The sequence below is a fragment of the Sapajus apella genome, unplaced genomic scaffold (genome assembly GCF_009761245.1).
Source record: "Sapajus apella isolate SASKATOON/1434 unplaced genomic scaffold, GSC_monkey_1.0 scaffold84, whole genome shotgun sequence".
Taxonomy (NCBI): Eukaryota; Metazoa; Chordata; class Mammalia; order Primates; family Cebidae; genus Sapajus; species Sapajus apella.
Window position 1 is genome coordinate 4,058,039 of NW_022437024.1, and position 18,554 is coordinate 4,076,592.

At 35.5% G+C, this 18,554-nt stretch overlaps 1 protein-coding gene across 8 annotated transcripts in view; it reads right to left on the reverse strand.

Annotated features, from left to right (window-relative positions):
- Positions 1-18,554, reverse strand: part of EPS8 (epidermal growth factor receptor pathway substrate 8) — a 168,525-nt gene that overhangs the window by 30,849 nt on the left and 119,122 nt on the right. For all 8 annotated transcript variants that reach the window (XM_032253731.1, XM_032253739.1, XM_032253732.1 and 5 more), the window contains exons 9-15: positions 16,283-16,356; positions 14,986-15,112; positions 13,141-13,229; positions 12,422-12,496; positions 8,151-8,299; positions 4,784-4,967; positions 1,146-1,279 (exon numbers count right to left, since the gene is read on the reverse strand). In XM_032253731.1, coding sequence (XP_032109622.1) covers positions 1,146-1,279; positions 4,784-4,967; positions 8,151-8,299; positions 12,422-12,496; positions 13,141-13,229; positions 14,986-15,112; positions 16,283-16,356 — 832 coding nt within the window. The remainder of the gene's footprint in view (positions 1-1,145; positions 1,280-4,783; positions 4,968-8,150; positions 8,300-12,421; positions 12,497-13,140; positions 13,230-14,985; positions 15,113-16,282; positions 16,357-18,554) is intronic.

An 18,554-nucleotide genomic window follows, 5' to 3' on the forward strand; every position in this document is an offset into this window, starting at 1 on the left:
CAGAAAGAAAGAAAAAAGAAAATATTAAGATGAGTTCTGAGTTAGTTAAGAAGAATTTCAATGGAATGTTTAAGCTTCAAAACTAATTTTCAACTGTATCTACTAAAAATTAATTCTATAATTAAAACATTCTCATATGTTGACATTTTAAAATATATTATTCATTGCTGACTTTTCTTTGTACTCAATTTAATGTCACTGGTGCCCTTGGAGTTACACCTGTGTAATTTCTACAGCAATTACTTAAGCATTACCTGCCAGCATTCCTGACAAAGAAGAAAAATTTTAAATCCCACTTTCTTTAGAATATATTAAGAAAAGAGTATACAGAAAAGAAATAAAGAGCATATAGTTCTTGTGGTAAGAGAGGCTTTGATACAGGAAAAAGTACTAGGCTGAGTTCTCTACCCCAGTTCATTGAATGACACTCCTCCTATACCCATGTTACCAAGATTTTACCTTCTTTTCTTTCTCTTTTCTACATGGTTTGCCTCTATGCAGATCTCATTTACTAAAAACAAGGTTGGAAAAAAAAATGAACCTATTCTAGTTCCTTTATTTCTTCTCTTCACAATTCTCCATCTCTGCCTATATTTTTTTAAGAATGAAAATATGGAAAAATAAATGAAATGTAAAACTGCAAACTCAAGATAAAATATAATAAGATGAGACGGCAAGAATGACAAATAAGGCATTGACTCTGTTTAAATATTTAGTTTATATTCAGTTTAAATATATCTATCTAATGGAAAGTTTATTTGTTTTTATTGAGTGAAAATTAAGATGGAAACTGTTTCCTTTAAAAGCTACAGAGCTGGAAGGATCCTCAGAAACCATCTGGTACCAACTAATGGAGGGTTTCAAGACAATTCTTTCTTTTTAATGTACACATTTTGTCAGAAGTATCTTGTAAAAAAAAATGAAAAGTCATCCAAAGGCATTTGCACTAAATGAGACTTACAGACTGGAGGTCCAGACATCTTTCGTTGATCAAAACCAGTTATCTTAAGAAACAACTAAAACTTTATCAACTAATTAACAGATGGAAAGTTTAAAGAAGTAGTAGACAGATACTATCACCTCTGTTAGCACTAGATCAGAGACAGTTATCCACAGCTCTCCAAAAGGTGCCCATTAAATGTTACCTATCTATATGGCGATTAGAAGTTGGCTTAAAAGCAACGGCAGCTTCCCCTTGGTCCAGATGGGACCCTCTTGTGTAAGTGTTGCTACTGAATGCATAGCCATCGGCTGGATGATACTCTGATACACTGGAATGCTGAAAGACAAAGTAGGGCAGATTAAAGAATCACCAAATACTATTTGAATCAGCACTCAGGTCAGTCAACAAGATCTCTCCACTATATTGTGATCAGTTTTCATTTTCAAGTGACTGACCATTATGTTAACAGATTATGAAACAGGAGTGATACATTTTTGTCAAAGACTTACTTATAATAAAAAAATGTCATTAGTGCAAAGGGTAATTTTGCTCTCTCTGTTCAAGAAACTTTCACCATTCTAGCAAAGTAAATACTGTCACATGAAAATCAACTGAACTCTAGGGATTAAAATTATACCAAGTTCTCATTTTTCTCAATTTTAAAATTATACACAGAACATTATATTATTTTCAAAGAAAATAGCAGCATTATTATCATATTTGCTGTTAAGGTAAATGCAGAAAGGCACAACTAAACTGATCTTGATAGTCAAGAGTCCAGGATAAGAGTCATTCCTTTTTTGTAGTTAGGATAATTCAGACAGGAAACTACTGGGAGCTACCAAGCGTGACAGCTGAGGTTTATAGGCCCCACTGAGGACTACGGTTTTAAAGCTATAGAGCAGCGGTTCCCAACTGTTTTGGCAGCGAACTTGTTTCAGAGAAGGCAATTTTTCCATGGACCTCAGGGCCAGGCGTGATGGGGATGGTTTCAGGATAAAACTGCTCCTCCTTAGATCATCAGGCACTAGATTATCATAAAGAGAACCCTCGCATTCTCATAGGGTTCTTGCTCCTATGAGAATCTAAAACCTCAGCTCATCTGACAGGAAGTGGAGCTCAGGTGATAATGCTCCAGTCCTGCCACTCACCTCCTGCAGTGCGGCCCGGTTCTAATGGGCCACGCACTGGTACTGGTCCATGGCCAGGGGTTGGGGACCCCTGCTATAAAGAATACATGCTTAAATTGAAAGAAAACAAACAAACAAACAGAAACTCCCCAAAGCCTTTACATTGTTTCTTTAGATAAAAATTAAGTATGGAAGAAGCATGACAGACGCTGAAGCACTGGACTTCCTCGGATATTTTGATTATGGATTTCGTATATTTGTTTATGGATTCATTCAGGCAAAATAGTTGAAACTAAAAATGTTTCAGAAATGTCTTAGACATATAGTTACCATAGTTAATTCTAATGACAAAGCGAGTAGGAGGAGGGCTGAGTTTATCCATGGACAGAGCAGGTGATGTTTATATATACACAATCAGGATACTGCACTTAATACACAAATACAAATAAACAAGTTTCAGCATTTAATTTAAAAAAGTCTGAGCTCAATTAATTCAGTTTATCATTTCCCTGGGAAAGAGTAGAGGCACTACATTAGATTAATCTTTAATTAAAGGCTGTTCTAAAGAGGGAAGTGCAAGAAACTGTTAGAAGCACCCACACCTTTTGCCCAGCTCTGAACATAACAGTGAGGTCAGCAGTATGAAATCACTGGGTCCTGAGAGTGACTGGTAATACTGAAAGGGAGAAGAGAAAAATGACAAATGACTAACTGTGATGACTACCAAGAGTTCAGGGGAAGTAAAGAAGCTGAGTACTGCCACCCATATTTGTCACTCCATGTCACCTATGTCTTTCAGTCCTAAACAAAAATCACCAGATCCTGAATTACCCAAGTCTTATTGTAAATGCTTTTATTATAGTAGCAATAAAGTATAATAAAATCTCTCTTCTAGGGGTGATTACATTTTTATGCATTTTAAGTCACCATTACCTGGCCTGTTTTCCAACAAAATCTCAAGGCATAAAATTCCCTGGAACTGCTAGCATGTGGCTTTTCATTTTTTTAAACCTCTGATTAACTACTTTGGCCATCAAATGAAATATAATTTACAACAGGAAAACGATAACTCATTACAAGTAAGGATTTTCAATAATTCCTCTTTTAAAATTACTTATTCAGTGAAAAGACAAACTTACATCCTGGGAACCCAGAACACATTACTCTCTTCTTAAATACACAAATTGACAAAGAAATCACAAAAGTGAATTTCTGAGCCATGTATTATAAAGTGAGTATATTTTCTTATTTAAGATATGAAGGCTATAAGCTGGAAATTTTTATGATGTGAAAAGAGTCAGCTGTAACTATAGCAACAGCAAGTGTATCATAATTTCATGTTTGATTATATTTTCTTTCCTCCAGAAAAACTGGCCTTTAAGTGGAAAGAAAATTCACAATGATGAGGCCTGAACAATGAAATATGGGCAGGGACATATGCTTGCCAACTGAGCAGTGAGGTCGTCTTAATTATTCATTTAGAGGGAAGGGCAAGCATGGAATCCACCTCTTCCCTTATGATACAGCCAGGGGAAAAAACAATTACATTAGAAAAAAATAATTCCAAAGTAATACGTTTGCTTTATTTTTAAAGTTTCAGGAATTGAACCAAACTTCTACAATAATATTGTTATTGTTTAAAGAATAGTCCGCAAAGGAAAATTTTTTTTAATTTAATTTAGATGAGTGTTTTGCCTGAAAAGTGGTCACAGGATATAATACACCATGGTTTGCTAATTCATTCTCTCATATCATGTTTGCCACATTATAAATACCTATGATAGCCTGAGAAAATTAAGCTAAGGAATTAAACAAAATAAAATAATAGGATTTCAGGAAGCTCTAATCATCATTTACTGTTTCTTCTTCAGATTAGACCTCATTCACCTAATTCTTCAGGTTCTTATCCTATTTGTGTTTGGTCTAGCTGTTCACTGTTCTTTTCCAACAAACAAGAAGAGTCATAGAAACATCATTTTTAAGGAATGTGACAAGACAGCATCCTCAATTTCATTCTCTCAACTTGATTCCCAAATAGGTTATACTCTAAAGCTTACTAAAATACTTAAAATGAGTGTTACAATCTCCTCAAGGTGTATAGTTTTATAAACGATCATTTGAGCTTGAGGACTAGAGTACAGAAAAACTTTGGTCATCTAGCAAGGCTGATAGGGCTCCAGAGGTTTAGAACCAGGCAAAAGGAAAGAAAGAAAACAAACAGAAGAGAAGAGAGGCAAAGCAACATGAAGAAAAGACAGAGAGAAATTAAGTAACTGGGGGCATTCAGAAAACAGCTGTTTGGGACAGGGTAGAGGATCTATGTTCAGGGAACTGTCTTGAGGGCCTGATAATGGGAGAGGAAAACAGAAAGAAATAAGCCAAAGGGCAGTAGCACAAGAGAAAGTCATCCTAAAAAAGCTTACTTAGGATCACCAGAGCCAGGAGAAAAGTGGCAATAAGGGGAGGGGTGAGGGCTGACAGGCTCTAGGAGAGCAATTTGGGTTGGGGTTGGGCTTCAAGGAAGAGGAACAGCGCAACTGTCATGAAATGACAGATGCAAGAGAGAGAGGTAATTCCAGAGAAGGTAACATTCAGACTTTGATTCTAGAACAATTTTCAGATCAATAAAATAGAACTTGCGATCAGAATTATAAGAGAATACACAGATAATTACACTGTCTGCAAAGGATAACGTTAAAAAAAACTTTACCTCTGTGGATAATCTTTTTATTTCCTGTTTGCGCTGATGTTCTGCTACATTTGCCACAGATTCTGCTAGTTGATAAAGATCTTGTTCCATTGGTGCTCCCATAAAGTTCAGCATTGGGGGCTCCCAGCCATTGCGGAACCGTGGAACATATGGTGGAATAAACTGTTCCTTTGGCCACTCTGCTCTGTAGGAGGGCATAAAGGCATATAAACAATAACATCCAGGAATGTGCCCATGCTCACAGTTATCTTCAGTAAGGCTAGATACATACACACACACACACACACACACACACACACACACACACACACACACACACATAAACAACAAACAACAAAAACAGCACATATCTAATCTGTTTTCCATCCACCCAAAAAGAAAAAACAAACATGTTTATACCAGTATTTCACACCAATAAAATGAAAGAAAGATTGAATTCTGTTGCATGAACTGTTTTCACAACGTTGCCTCAATTCTCCATTAGACTCAACTTTTTAACATGAGCATAGGCTTTTAAAAATTTGTGTAAGAAGCGGGCATGGAGCTTGGAGTGTGATAAGTATTTAGAGCACAAATTTCTCTAACATTTAAAGTAGTTTCAGACTCCCAACTTTCCCTTCATTCCCCTCCCATCATTACTGAAACCTCCTGGTATCAGATATATCTTTCAAAAGAGAAACAGCCTAGCATGTTCTTAAGGTTTATGATTTTTAAATTTATGAAGTCCTCTAAAATGAAACAGATGGTCAATTTTATAAATTAAATGTATCAGCTCTGTTTTAATCGGTAAAGCCAACTAATCTGTAATCACAATCATATCAGTTCATCATTTAATGACACTCAGTGAGGCTAATTTCTGTAAGATCGTAATCACTCATGAACCACAAAAATAACTAGGACAAAAATGAGGGCTTCATTTTTGCTGGAATATGTTGCTTCATCTTTCATATTTAATTCTTCATGTTATATTTCTACTACAGAGTATTATGAAATCAGTCATTTTATTCAGATTGTTATAGACTTTCATGATTCTTTTTATCTTTACATATTTTTAAATCAGTCAGTACATTCATTTCTTAGTAGTCTTACCAATCAGGATCTAAATGATCCTTTCCACATGTTAATAGCTAACAATATTTTATTTTGATATAGTTTTTAAAATGGTAATTAATTTTCTTATTTTAAGATAGAACCCTAAACAAAGAAATTAAGGAGCCTGAGCTATATTTGTAATGTGAGACCTGATGCATTTAATGAGCTTCATGAAATTAAAGGATGTCACGTAGGCTTATCATAAAATAATCTATATAAATTGAATAGATTTAAGTGATCTATTTACAATGGAATATTATTCAGCCATAAAAATGAAAGAAATCTTCTCATGTGAAGCAACGTGGGTGGAACTGGAGGTCATTCTGTTAAGGGAAATAAGCTCACTCATATGTGGAAGCCAAAAAAGTGGATTTCACGAAGTTAGAGTAGCCTGGCAGTTACTAGGGACTGACAAGGATGAGGCAGGGTTGTGGGGAGATGAAGAGAAGTTGATTAATGGATACAAACATACCTTGAATAGGAGAAATAAGACCCAGTGTTAGATAGATCAGCAGGGTAACTAGAGTTAACATTAATCTAGTGTACACTTCAAAATAGCTAGAAGAGAAAAATTGAAATGTTCCTAGCATAAAGATAAATAAGATATTTAAGGTGATGGATATCCTAATTGCCCTTATTTCATCTTTATACAGTATATGAATATATCAACCTATCATATGTACCCTGAAAATATGTAAAACTATAAATAATGTATCAATTAAAAATTTAAGAAATAAAAGATGTATTTAACCAATTTTTAGACAGTATGAGGACAGTATTATAAAGTATATACTATGCTGTATTAATACATAAATAATATAGGTAAATTTAAATATTTTCTATATAAAAGCAACAACTGCAATGCTTTCAAATAATTTTCTGCTTAACTATATTCCAACAGAAGCAACTGTCAAAGTCCAAAAAATAAGTAGAATAGTTTGTATGTGTTTTGATAGGAGGAAAAAAAGGAGAAAAAAAATTATGAATTGGCCCATGACTCTTAGGCTAACCCATTCAAAAGCATTAGGAAGACAAATGTCTAAGCGGCCATACTAAATGATTTATTCTAAGTGGTGAAATAAATTAAAAGATTAAGATAAATGAGCAAAGCAAAAATTATTTATTTATAATTATGAAATTAGAATTATTTTCTTACCTTGCCTTGCTCAGCAAATATTAGTACTGCAATTGTTAATGATTTATCTTCCATAATCACTTTCTTGACAAGTGCACAATTCTTAAAATTACCCACTCTTCCTTTTCAGTCCCACTGTGACTCTCTGGTCCTGAAGAATACTGATTTATAAAGGAGGCTCTACTATAATATTAACATCTCAAAAGGCCTCTACCTCCAGTTACATTTGTCCTTGTCCTTGCTAGCTTCGACTACCAGACTGGTCTTTCTAAAACATAGATGTAATTATGTCACACTCGTAGTCACAAAGATATTGGTTCTCCACGGCCTATAGAACCGTGCTCCAGCTCCTTAGCATGGCACTGAAAGACTGTATAATACTTCCCTGCTCATCTCTATATGCTCATTTTAATACCATCATCCTCCCACCCTTCCACACTCAACTGCCACCCGAAGTCCATATTCCAGAGAAACACATCTTCATCCTCTCTTCTCTTGACTATGTCATGCCTTCACTTCTGCTTCTCTCTTTACTGGACAGGCGCTTGCCCTGTTATGTAACTGTGGAAATTCTACTCATCCTGCTGAAAGGCAGTTTAGCAAACTAATGATGAACACTGACTCCAGAGCTACATGGCATGAGTTCACATCCCTGCTCTGTCACTTACAAATTGTGTGACTTTGGGCAAATTAACTTATCCTCTCCGTGCCTCACTTTCCTCATCTGCAAAACAGGGATAGTAACAGTAGTTATGTAAAGTACATGGACTAGCAAGGACGGTTCATGTGTGTGTGTATGTATGTCTGTGAACTCTATGTGTACCTGTGGATTTTACATGCCAGCTCTTATTTGAAAGCTAACTACCCTCCTATCTAAATCCTCTTCCTGATGGCTCCCCCTTGCCCACCAAGAGCATTTTGTTTATGACTCACTCCTAAGGTATATCATTCCTTATAATGCATACACTTCTATCTCCTCCACTAGACTTGTAGCTTTTAAGGGTTTAGGCTTTTTCATCCTATGACACTTAGTCCTTCATATGTAGAAGGTTAAATAAATGTCTCATTAGAACAATGTAATAAACAAAGAATGTACTTAAAGCATTATAGGTGGTAAATGCTAAACTCATCTATGCTTACCTGGCTTTCATCCAAGTTCCGCCCAATGACATCCACAGCTGCCGTTCATCACCATTGACAGTATAATTTAAGAAATCAATTGTGTCCTTAGTCAATAGGGGACTAAGTACTGAACTGGCTAATTCAGGACCTCCTGTTGCCTGCACCACCTAAAATAATAAACCATTTTTTAGCAAGAAGGTGACAATTACTTGTATGTTTACAAAATGTGTAGACAAAAACCCATGCCAAAAACAAGCACTATTTTATAACAGTCAAATTAAATTTTGATTTTGTGCAATGCACTACCAATTGAAAAACAGCTTGTCAAATCAACTTGCCCAGCCCAGGAGTGCTTTAAAATCTAAAATCAAAGTTAACAATTTAACAGCTTTCACAGCATCTGCCTATGGGCTGCATATGACTGTACTTTCTCTGGAAGATACTAAAGGCTATGCAGAGAATTCTAGATCAGGTGATTTACTATCCCTGTTTTGTTGTTGTTATTGTTTTAAATATGTGTATCTCTTCTGGCAAATTTGTTATGCCAAACTTGAAAAATATAGTTCCCAAAATGAATACTACCAAGAGAAACAATACTATCAAGAGTTAACAGCCTATGGCTGTGCATATACAGACATACAAAAATAAAAGGATCCAGCGAGGAAGATGAAACAGGAATAAGACTGATACTCTGAACCTATGGTACCTTTTCCCAGAATTATTTTTAGAAAATTTCCCTGATTTAATACGGATAATTTAATGACAGCAGAAACAAACAAACAGGTACAATCCTCTGATAAGCAAAATTGAGGGTACAAAAATGTCCAAAAACTACTCTAAATTTACTTCTTATGAGCTATTTTCTGGTTAAAAAATGGTAGTTAACTCCTAGAGCAGAAACTAGAGTCTCTTTATAAAATCGTACCTTCTCAGAGATGTGACACAAGAGGAAAGATTTTTTGAATGGCTCCAATCATCCAGGTGTTCTCAGCATGCTATGCTGTTCCAGGCCTCTGTATATTTGCACATGCTGTTCCCATTCCCAAGAAGGCCCTTCCCCCATTATTCATAACTCTACTCATGTGCCAACTGTTGTGACAGCCTGTCTTAACCCCAAAGTGTAACTCTGATGCATCATCCCCACCCTGTGTCCTCTAAACAATTTATACATATTAGTGACACATTACACTATTACACTGTAATTTATGCATGTTAGTAACACATTACACTATTGCACTGTAATATATGCATATTTTAGCAACACATTGCACTTTTTTTTTTTTTTTTAAGAGATGGAGTCTCAACCTGTCGCCCAGGCTGGAGTACAGTAGAGTGATCTCAGCTCACCGTGTGATCTCAGCTCTTGGGTTCAAGCAATTCTCCTGCCTCAGCCTCAGCAGTAGCTGAAACTACAGACACACACTGCCACGCCCGGCTAATTTCTTTTGTATTTTAGTAGGGATGGGGTTTCACTGTGTTGCCCAGGCTGGTCTCCAACTCCTGCGCTAAGGTAATCTACTCACCTCGGCCTCCCAAAGTGCTAGGATTACAGGCGTGAGCCACCGTGCCCGGCCCACGTTACACTATTACACTGTAATTTATGCCTTTTCAGTTTCCCCTCCTTGAGGAGTTGGACTAAGACTTATCTGACTTTGAATTGCAGATGACACAGTGGTATGGAATGAATGAAAAAAAAAAGGTGGCAGATAAAGAAGGAACACTAACTCTTCTTTGAGAACAAAACCTACCCTGCCTACCTAGCACAGTAATTTTTAACTTCCAACCCCAAATGCATTTCTAATAAATATGTAGCAATAAGAGGGAAAATTAAAACAGTTAAAAAAATGAGTAGAGGAATATAAAAATCTCTGATTTAACAAAAGAAAGAAACTGTAAATAAAAGGTTATGAGCCATGGATCCCTCTCAAGAACATGTGCAGGCATATGTTCTGTGGCTATGCTTGTGTGCCCATGTCCATGATGAGGGAAGAGGAGAGCAGCTCACAGATATAAAGCCACTACATCATGCTTGGGCAGTAGCAGGCCCTAAATAGATGTTTCTCCTCATCTCCCTTGTCCAAGTAAAATGTCTGGGGCACTGTAGGGAGAACATTAAATGCACCAGCAAAATATTATGAATGGAAAGAACATTAATAAGGAGTAATTTTTGAGAAAAGCAGAGATACCAAACATTGGCAAGTAAACCAAATTGCCAAAACATTGGCAAGTAAACCAACGTTTTCAGGTAGACAACTGATCACAAAGACCAATTTGTATATGTCAGGGAAACCATCCTCGTTATGTTATAGCTCTACTCTGTGTAATGACTAGATATCTACATATGATCTCTGGAAGTGTGTGAAAGAAGTAAGAGGAGGCAGCAAAAACCGCTTTATAAATAATACTTCTTAATACTCAAATTAAGATAGCATCAAAGATGTTAAAGAATAAGAAATACAAATTTTGTTAATGAGCTACTATCAAATTTTTTGCATATGTATGTCCTTGGTCTTCATTTAATTTTTTTAAAAACACAATTATATAGCAAGAATCATTCAGAAATAATTAGGCAAGTAGAATCTGATGTACTATATATAGCAACAACATATGGAAGCATTCACAAATTACTGATGTACTCTTGCACTTTCATCTTCTAATCCCTATTGCTTAGCTTCTGACATTCATGTTGATAATGTTACTTACTTTCCTATGTTGGAAGCAACACTCATTTCATATCCTACTTCAAGTCTTGTCTACTTATCCCTGGGGAGAGAAGGATGAGATTTATCATCCCTTACTGCCTGTTGTCAATCTTCTTGGCTGGTTCTTCCTATTCTCCTAACATTGAATGCCCAAAGTTCAACCAGTCCTTGGCCTAATTTCTTCACTGAACTCCCAATTCATATATCCAACTATCAATTCAAGTTTCGCCATCTGGGTACAACTCACTTTTGATATATCTAAAGCTGAATTCTTCACCATCCTCCAAAAACCTGCTCTACCCAGTCTTCCCCATCTTAGTTAATGATCACTCCATTCTGTGAGTCTTAGGCCAAAAATGTGGGAGAGATCCTTGACTTTTGCACAGTATATCCAATCTAGCAGCAAATTTATAACCAGATCAGACTTCTCACCACCTTCAATGCTACCAGGTCCAAGCATCATAATCTCCCATCTGGATTATTTTAATAACGACCCTAGCTGCTTCTTCCCCAAAATTTCTAAACATTATAGCCAGGGCAATTCTTTTCTGCTGAAAACTCTCCAATTGTCAAAGGTCTCCCAATCCCTTATAAGGACCAATAAGATGTATCTTCCTGTTGCCCTCCTGATAACATCTCCTAATCTTTCCTTCCCTCATTCTGTTGAAGTCACAGTATCTACCTATTCCAAGAACATGCTTTGCATGTTACTACCTTAGAACATTTACACATTATTCTCTGTCTGGAATTCTCTTCTTGCAAAGATCCTGATGACCCATTCCTTACTTCCTTTACTCCAATGACATCTCAGTGAGGCTTCTTTTAACCAACCCTACTCGAAAAGTGTAACACCCCATTTCCCACACACATACACACAGGCATGCATACCCGGGGACCTCCCAGTTCTCCTCTACTCTATTTTTCTGCATAGCATCTGATTTTTAGACAACTGTATTACTTACACATTTATTTAGGTTATTGGCTGGCCCTCGATGCTACAATATAAGTTTTAATAGGGTAAGAATTTTTGTCTGTGTGTTCCTGATGAACTACTATAAAGCCAAGCACTTAGGAGGCTCTCAGTTTGTATTTGTAGAATAAGTGCATAAATGAATAAACAAGTCAGAGACAGTTCAAGAGATGAAGGAACACCTCAATTAAAAAAAATAAAAAAACAAAAAAACCCATGGGTCTCTGAATGACTTCACAGAGCAAACCATCCATCAAGAACTAGACTCCTCATGATTATTTTGTGAGAATGAGAAAAACACCTACATTATTCAAGGCATTGGATATTATATACTAGTATACATTGAAACACTGGTATCCAATAAATCTTTATGTCTTTTCATATCCCTAGCTCTGTCAGAGATACTAGTTTCCTCAAATATAAATAAGGTATGTAAACAAGATGATTTATAAGGTTCTTTAAATTCTCAAATTTTACATTCTTGATGTTTACACAAGTGGCAAAGAAATAGCACCCAAGCAAGGAAATGAAGCAAAGCAGTCTAGATTATCCAGACAGACACTTTGGGTTTAAAAATATACTAAGAAAAATTCTTTCTTAAACTAATAAAATCTCACCATATTTAATGGAGTAAACAAAAAGTGAACCAAATCTGCAGCACTGGGATTCTGAATATGAGACTTCAATTTGGCCTGTAACATTAAGAAAATAGAAAATAGATTACTATGGAGCAAAAGACAGACACTGAGAAAAGTCCAACATAGACTCAGAGGGGGTGGTATTTTTTTGTTTTTTGAGACAGAGTCTCACTCTGTTGCCAGGCTGCAGTGCAGTGGCACGATCTCACTACAACCTCCACCTCCCGAGTTTAAGCGATTCTCCTGCCTCAGCCTCCTGAGTAGCTGGGATTACAGGCATGCACCACCATGCCCAGCTAATTTTTGTATTTTTAGTAGAGATGGGGTTTCACCATGTTGGCCAGGCTGGTCTTGAACTCCTGACTTCGTGATCTGCCCACCTCAGCCTCCCAAAGTGTTGGGATTACAGATGTAAGCCACCGTGCCTGGCAGTAGGGTAGTCTTTACCACCAGTTTGACTTTTAATATATTTGTTAGCATGGATAGAGTGAGACTAGAAGTCATTGTTTTTCAATTCAGTTTCTTAGATATGCATGTTTTTAAATTTGCTGTTTTTAATTAAAGGCAAATCAAAACATACATACCCTCCAAAAATCTATAAAAACAATTTTATTTCTTAATTTGATCAGAAACATCCTGACTAGACTTTAATTTTTTCATTTATTTCTTCTAATTCTACATACATAAATTTCACTTACCAGAAGGTTAAATCCATGTTTAAATTTTTGGAAACAGTCAAGAAATTCATCAGGAGGTGGAGGTTTTGCCCGCAGCGTTAAAACGCCCTCTAATGAAATAAGTGAGAGGAGGAGGAGATCAGAGCAAAATCCAAGAAAATTTATTAAATGGAAAAATAAAAGCCACATTTACTTCTGTAAAGTTTAATGATCTCATCAGACACGCTACCTAGTTACTGTGCTACATCTCATAGTCTGACTGACTGTAACAACTGAGAAGACACAAAGTTTGAACTGGATTGCTCTATCCTTAGGCACTACAAATTACTCATTTAATTCCATAAACGTACATTATAGCCTTTCTTTGTGGCAGGCATTGTGCTTATCATTGTGAAGAGTATAAAAGTGAGAAAGCAATAAGCTCTGCTCTTAAGGGACTTAAAATCTAATAAAATACATGAACCAGATAAATAACAAGAGATGTTCCAATGGTTGTGAGACAAGAATTACCTGGTTGGGTGACAAGAAAATGTATACTTAAAAGACAGATGGAGAGAGTAGGTTATAAGATGGGATTTGAAAAGTTTGGTCTAGGGCGATATGGTGGGAAAAACATCACGTTTGGATAAAAACAGCGTAAGCAAAAACAAGGAAAAGGTAAACTGCCTGTACATGAAACAACAAACATAAAATCAGAGAAACATGAGAATGGAAGAGTATATCAAGGTTAGATTGTGGATAACCTTGATTTCCAGTGTGAAGAGTTGTATTTACATCAATAGAACATGTAACTAACATGCTTTACAGCAGAAGAATGAAGTGACTGACAGCTTTAAAAGACTGTTCTCACAGCACGAAACAGTAGAGGCTTGAAGACTGCTTAGAAAGCTGGGTTTAAAAAATGATAGTAGCTTGAACTGGATGCCAGTTATGAAAATTAAAAGGGAAATAAGTGGATACAGAAGATGCTGAGAAAATAAAATTGATGTTGGCTACAAGCTAGAGAAGGAAGTCATAGAAGCATCTGCAGTTTTGAATCTGGGTGATCAAGAGGATAGTATACCTTTCATAGACAATTTCAAAAGGAATAAGTGGTTTAAGATACTGGGAAGCAATAGTACTTAATTTTGGAATCTGTAGAGAGGAGGCGTATCCATGTATTCACATGTAGAAGATAAAGCCAAAGGTCATAAGCTTGCTGTATCAATATGTGCTAAAGAAAGATTTAGAAGTTATCTGTAATGAAAGGAATATTTATTTACTATTTTATATCTTTCCATCTCTACCATTTTGTCAGAGGAAGTATAAACTTTACTTTCATAATTTTGATTTTATAGAGCTGAGGCCATTTTAAATAGCTGAACTGCAGCATACTTCAAATTTGTGTTTATATGGCTTTGTATGTGACCTGAATGTACTGTTTAAAGTTTTGTGATAAAAAATTGAAATCTGTTGAAACTTTTAAATATTTTAATAAGTCAACCCTTTTAACAAATAATATGGTTCTAGTTTATAATAGAATAAATCAGAATATAAGATGAATAGAACTATATCTTTAATAGATACTTAATTTTAAAATCACCAATGAAAACTACAGACAGATGGTCACTACCTGAATCTCAGAGTCTCTGTGATTTAAGTAAAATATCCCAGGATTTTTCTTCACTATAGCTGACTTATAATCAAAATGAACTCTTCCCTGGGTTCATCTTACTCTTTGCCTAAATCTCAGGCGCTACCCCAAAACTGGAAGAGGGACCCTAGTCCACAGTCAATGAAGTTTTCCTATGCAGTTCATAGGGACAGAACTCTGTGTAGTATCAGAGTTCTAACCAGTCATTAGAAGATTAAGAAAATCCAACTTACCTCCTGGTCCTTTCCTTTTACTTTTCTTATTTTTCTTCCTTTTAGAAAGCTCAGAAAATGCTTCAGCTGCTTTTTGAAGTTTTGTGATAAAAAATTCAATGTCATCCAAAATGTGGTTTAAGATTTGCTGAAATTAGAAATTATAGAATAAAATGCAAAACTATTTTTGCCTTAGCTGTACACTGTTAGTAAATATTAGAAAAGTTTTTTAAAAATGAAATAGCCAACATGCAAATTTCAAGGTTATTACTAATTAATTACAAGAATCAAACTAAATATACCTGCAGCCACCATCTGACATTTACATTTTTCTTTAGCTTACTTTTGCTGTATGTTCAATGTTATCAAGGAAGCATTCACAGTATCTACTCAGGTTATTTTCAATTACTTTAATTTTCTCAGTGTTCTCCCACACAAAGTTAAGAAAAAAATTCTAAACAATGCTTTGTTAGATGAGCACTGAGCATTTTTGTTTTACTGATAAATGTCCCAATAAAGAACTGACAATATTATTTCATAGAATTAAAGATATACAGAAGTTGTGATGACCTAATAGCTAGTCTATGATACTAAGCATTAATAAGTGTTTCCACATGACAAAATAGAATTAATGATGTACTATGTTTTCGGAGATCACTGGAATGAATTTGGTTACCTTATATACTATAGTCTTAGTTGCCTTTCTCCAGTATGTGTGAAACTTGACATTCTTCTAATTTAAGACTAGAAATTGGGGTTAAACTTTTAAGTGTAAAATGTAATAGCGTTATATAAAAATTGAATTCCAAATTTCAAATTCCTTTTAGTATTTGTTTCTCCATAAGCTGGTAACATGTGTAAAGTATAAAAAGTAATTACATTAACACCGTATTCTATAACCAGAATATTTACAGAATTCTCATTCTGTAAAGCATTACGATTTACAAATCTATCCTTTAAAATGCCTCTTAACTTTTATCTTTTAGGCATTCTAAAATACATTGTTAATAAATGCCAAGAAGACATATTAAAAATATTTCAATTATGAACTACAAACTATAATGAAAGAAAAACTGTACCATTCCTGAAATCTAATAATTCAGCCTAAGTTTCTATGTAAACTAGTCTACTACCTAAATACTGGCATAAAGGCAAAAACAGATAAGGAAAAAATAAATCAAACAACATGACCATCACTAGAAACAGAAAACATGGTTTCTATAAAACATCTTTATTTAAATCAAGTTCATTTTCTTGTGAATTTTTTTTTCCTCTTAAAAAAAAATGTCAATAATCTAAAGACGACTACTGTACTTACCACATCTCTGTCAATTCGGGCTGCCATCATCTCAGGCGTTTCTTCCTGCTCATGATACTGCCTTGGTTTCTCAACTACAGAAAGAAAAGTCATAAGTCTTTCAATCTTTTACTCACACAATACCACTACAGTCAATTAAAACATAAAAATTAGTTAAAAAGGAGGACCGTTTGCAAAAGGGAACATCTCCACTGGATACACAAGTCAAAACTGTGCTCATCGTCCATGAAATGCATCCTTGTCACCACTAAAGAAGCAGTTGGGCAGAGCTTAAGTATTGGTCCTCCTGCCTTTATGATGTTTATTTACTGTGTAATATCCCCTCTATTTTCTCTCTTCCCTGAGTCAGCTACCCGTAGAACTAACCTTAACTTAGCACCCTTTAATTCCCATAAAAGCCTGAAATATAAACCAGCAGCTAAGCTTTTATTTCTCAGAACTGGTCAACTAAGTTCTAATACAACAGAACTGTAATTTTTATACATTCCAACACTGTGACTACAATAAAGCTTTGGGAGTTCTGACAGAAGAGTGCTTCTTAAAATTCTAGTGTAATTAAGCTTAAAACCCACAATGTTGGTTTCATTAATTTTAAGCTACATGCTTTAAAAGCAGACAGGAATTTTCACATTAAAAAAATAAATGTCTTAAGACCATTCAAAATGTTAAGGCTGCTCAGCTGGCTAGAACATGATATTAATCATGAAGTTATTATCATGAACTCCTTCCTGGTATGAGTCAGTTAATACTACCTCTAAACACAGAGTTGTTGCAAATATTTCACGGTAGAAAAAAATTTTAAAATATATGGACGGAAAAACAGAAATGAAACATCACAAATGAAAATACAAGTCATGATACATTATCATGACTCATGATGTTCAATACAGAGAACTGCAAAAAATACTGAAAACCTTGTATTGCTATTCTTCCTTTATACTGTCTTTACCTGTAACTGGAACACTTGCCAACAAAAAAAAAAAAAAAAAAAAAAAGAAAGAAAGAAGAAATCACTGTGTCTTATGAAGCTTAATTAGCAGCTGTTAACTACTTTAAGATCATTAAATTTCTATCTGTGAAATCTTGCCAGTTAGCTATTTTACACGTGGATTAACTGCTACCTTGGCTGTAATGGACTACCACAGAAAGTACTAAGTTGAGGTTGAAATAGCTATAGAGTTCCCAAAAAATATCATTTGGAGGGCACAGTGAAGAGGAGATATGGTATATCTTGGACTCTGTCAGGTCAGAGACACAGCTAGGAACCCCAGTGCCACTGGGGCTATTCCACAGACATCACTTTTCGAAGTCAGGGGTAGATATACCTCAGGGATTCAAAGGAGGAGCAGTTTAGCCTGAGTCAGCCAGGGCCTTCAGAGGAACCAGAAAGATACTCCTTGAGGTGCTAACTAAAAACCGGACTGGATCGAGGCCAAACCTGATATAATAAGTCTTCTGTTTGGTCTAGTAGTAAATTAGAAGTTCTGAAAGCCTTATCTTACTTAGTTTAAACAGATGACATTGCAGAAAATATTTCAGATAAAATCTAACGAAAGCTCAGAAATCCCTAGGGATAAATTCTCTCTTTGTTATAATTATATTAGGTTCTGCCGGGCACGCTGGCTCACGTCTGTAATCCCAGCACTTTCGGAGGCTCAGGCAGGCAGATCACGAGGTCAGGAGATCAAGACCATCCTGGCTAACATAGTGAAACCCTGTCTCTACTAAAAACACAAAAATTAGCCAGGCGTGGTGGCACGTGCTTGTAAACCCAACTATTCAGGAGGCTGAGGCAGGAGAGTCACTTGAACCCAGGAGGCGGGGGTTGCAGTGAGCTGAGATCACACCACTGTACTCCAGCCTGGGCAACAAAGTGAGACTCTGTTTAAAAAAAAAATTATATTAGGTTCGACATATATTTTTACAGATTTGTTCAGAATGCCTGCAAAGGTGTCTTATCCTTCCTTTACTTCAGCACCTCTTCATCGAAACAATAACAACAAAAACATCATAAATACACAAAAAGTACAGAATACAATAAACTACTGTCTTTTAAACACATTTTAAATACAAAACAGATCAATAGAAATTTACATAATTTATGAAAACAGAAACTGTTGTAAAATTAAACCACATAGCTCTGTTAATTAATTTTTTTAATGAATGCATCAAAGAGTTCTTTTTTTCATGTCTTTGGAAGCTCAGCTTTTCCTTTAAAGGAAAAAACCTTTAAGAATATAAGAAACCTAAATAACAGGGAAAACAACTCAGA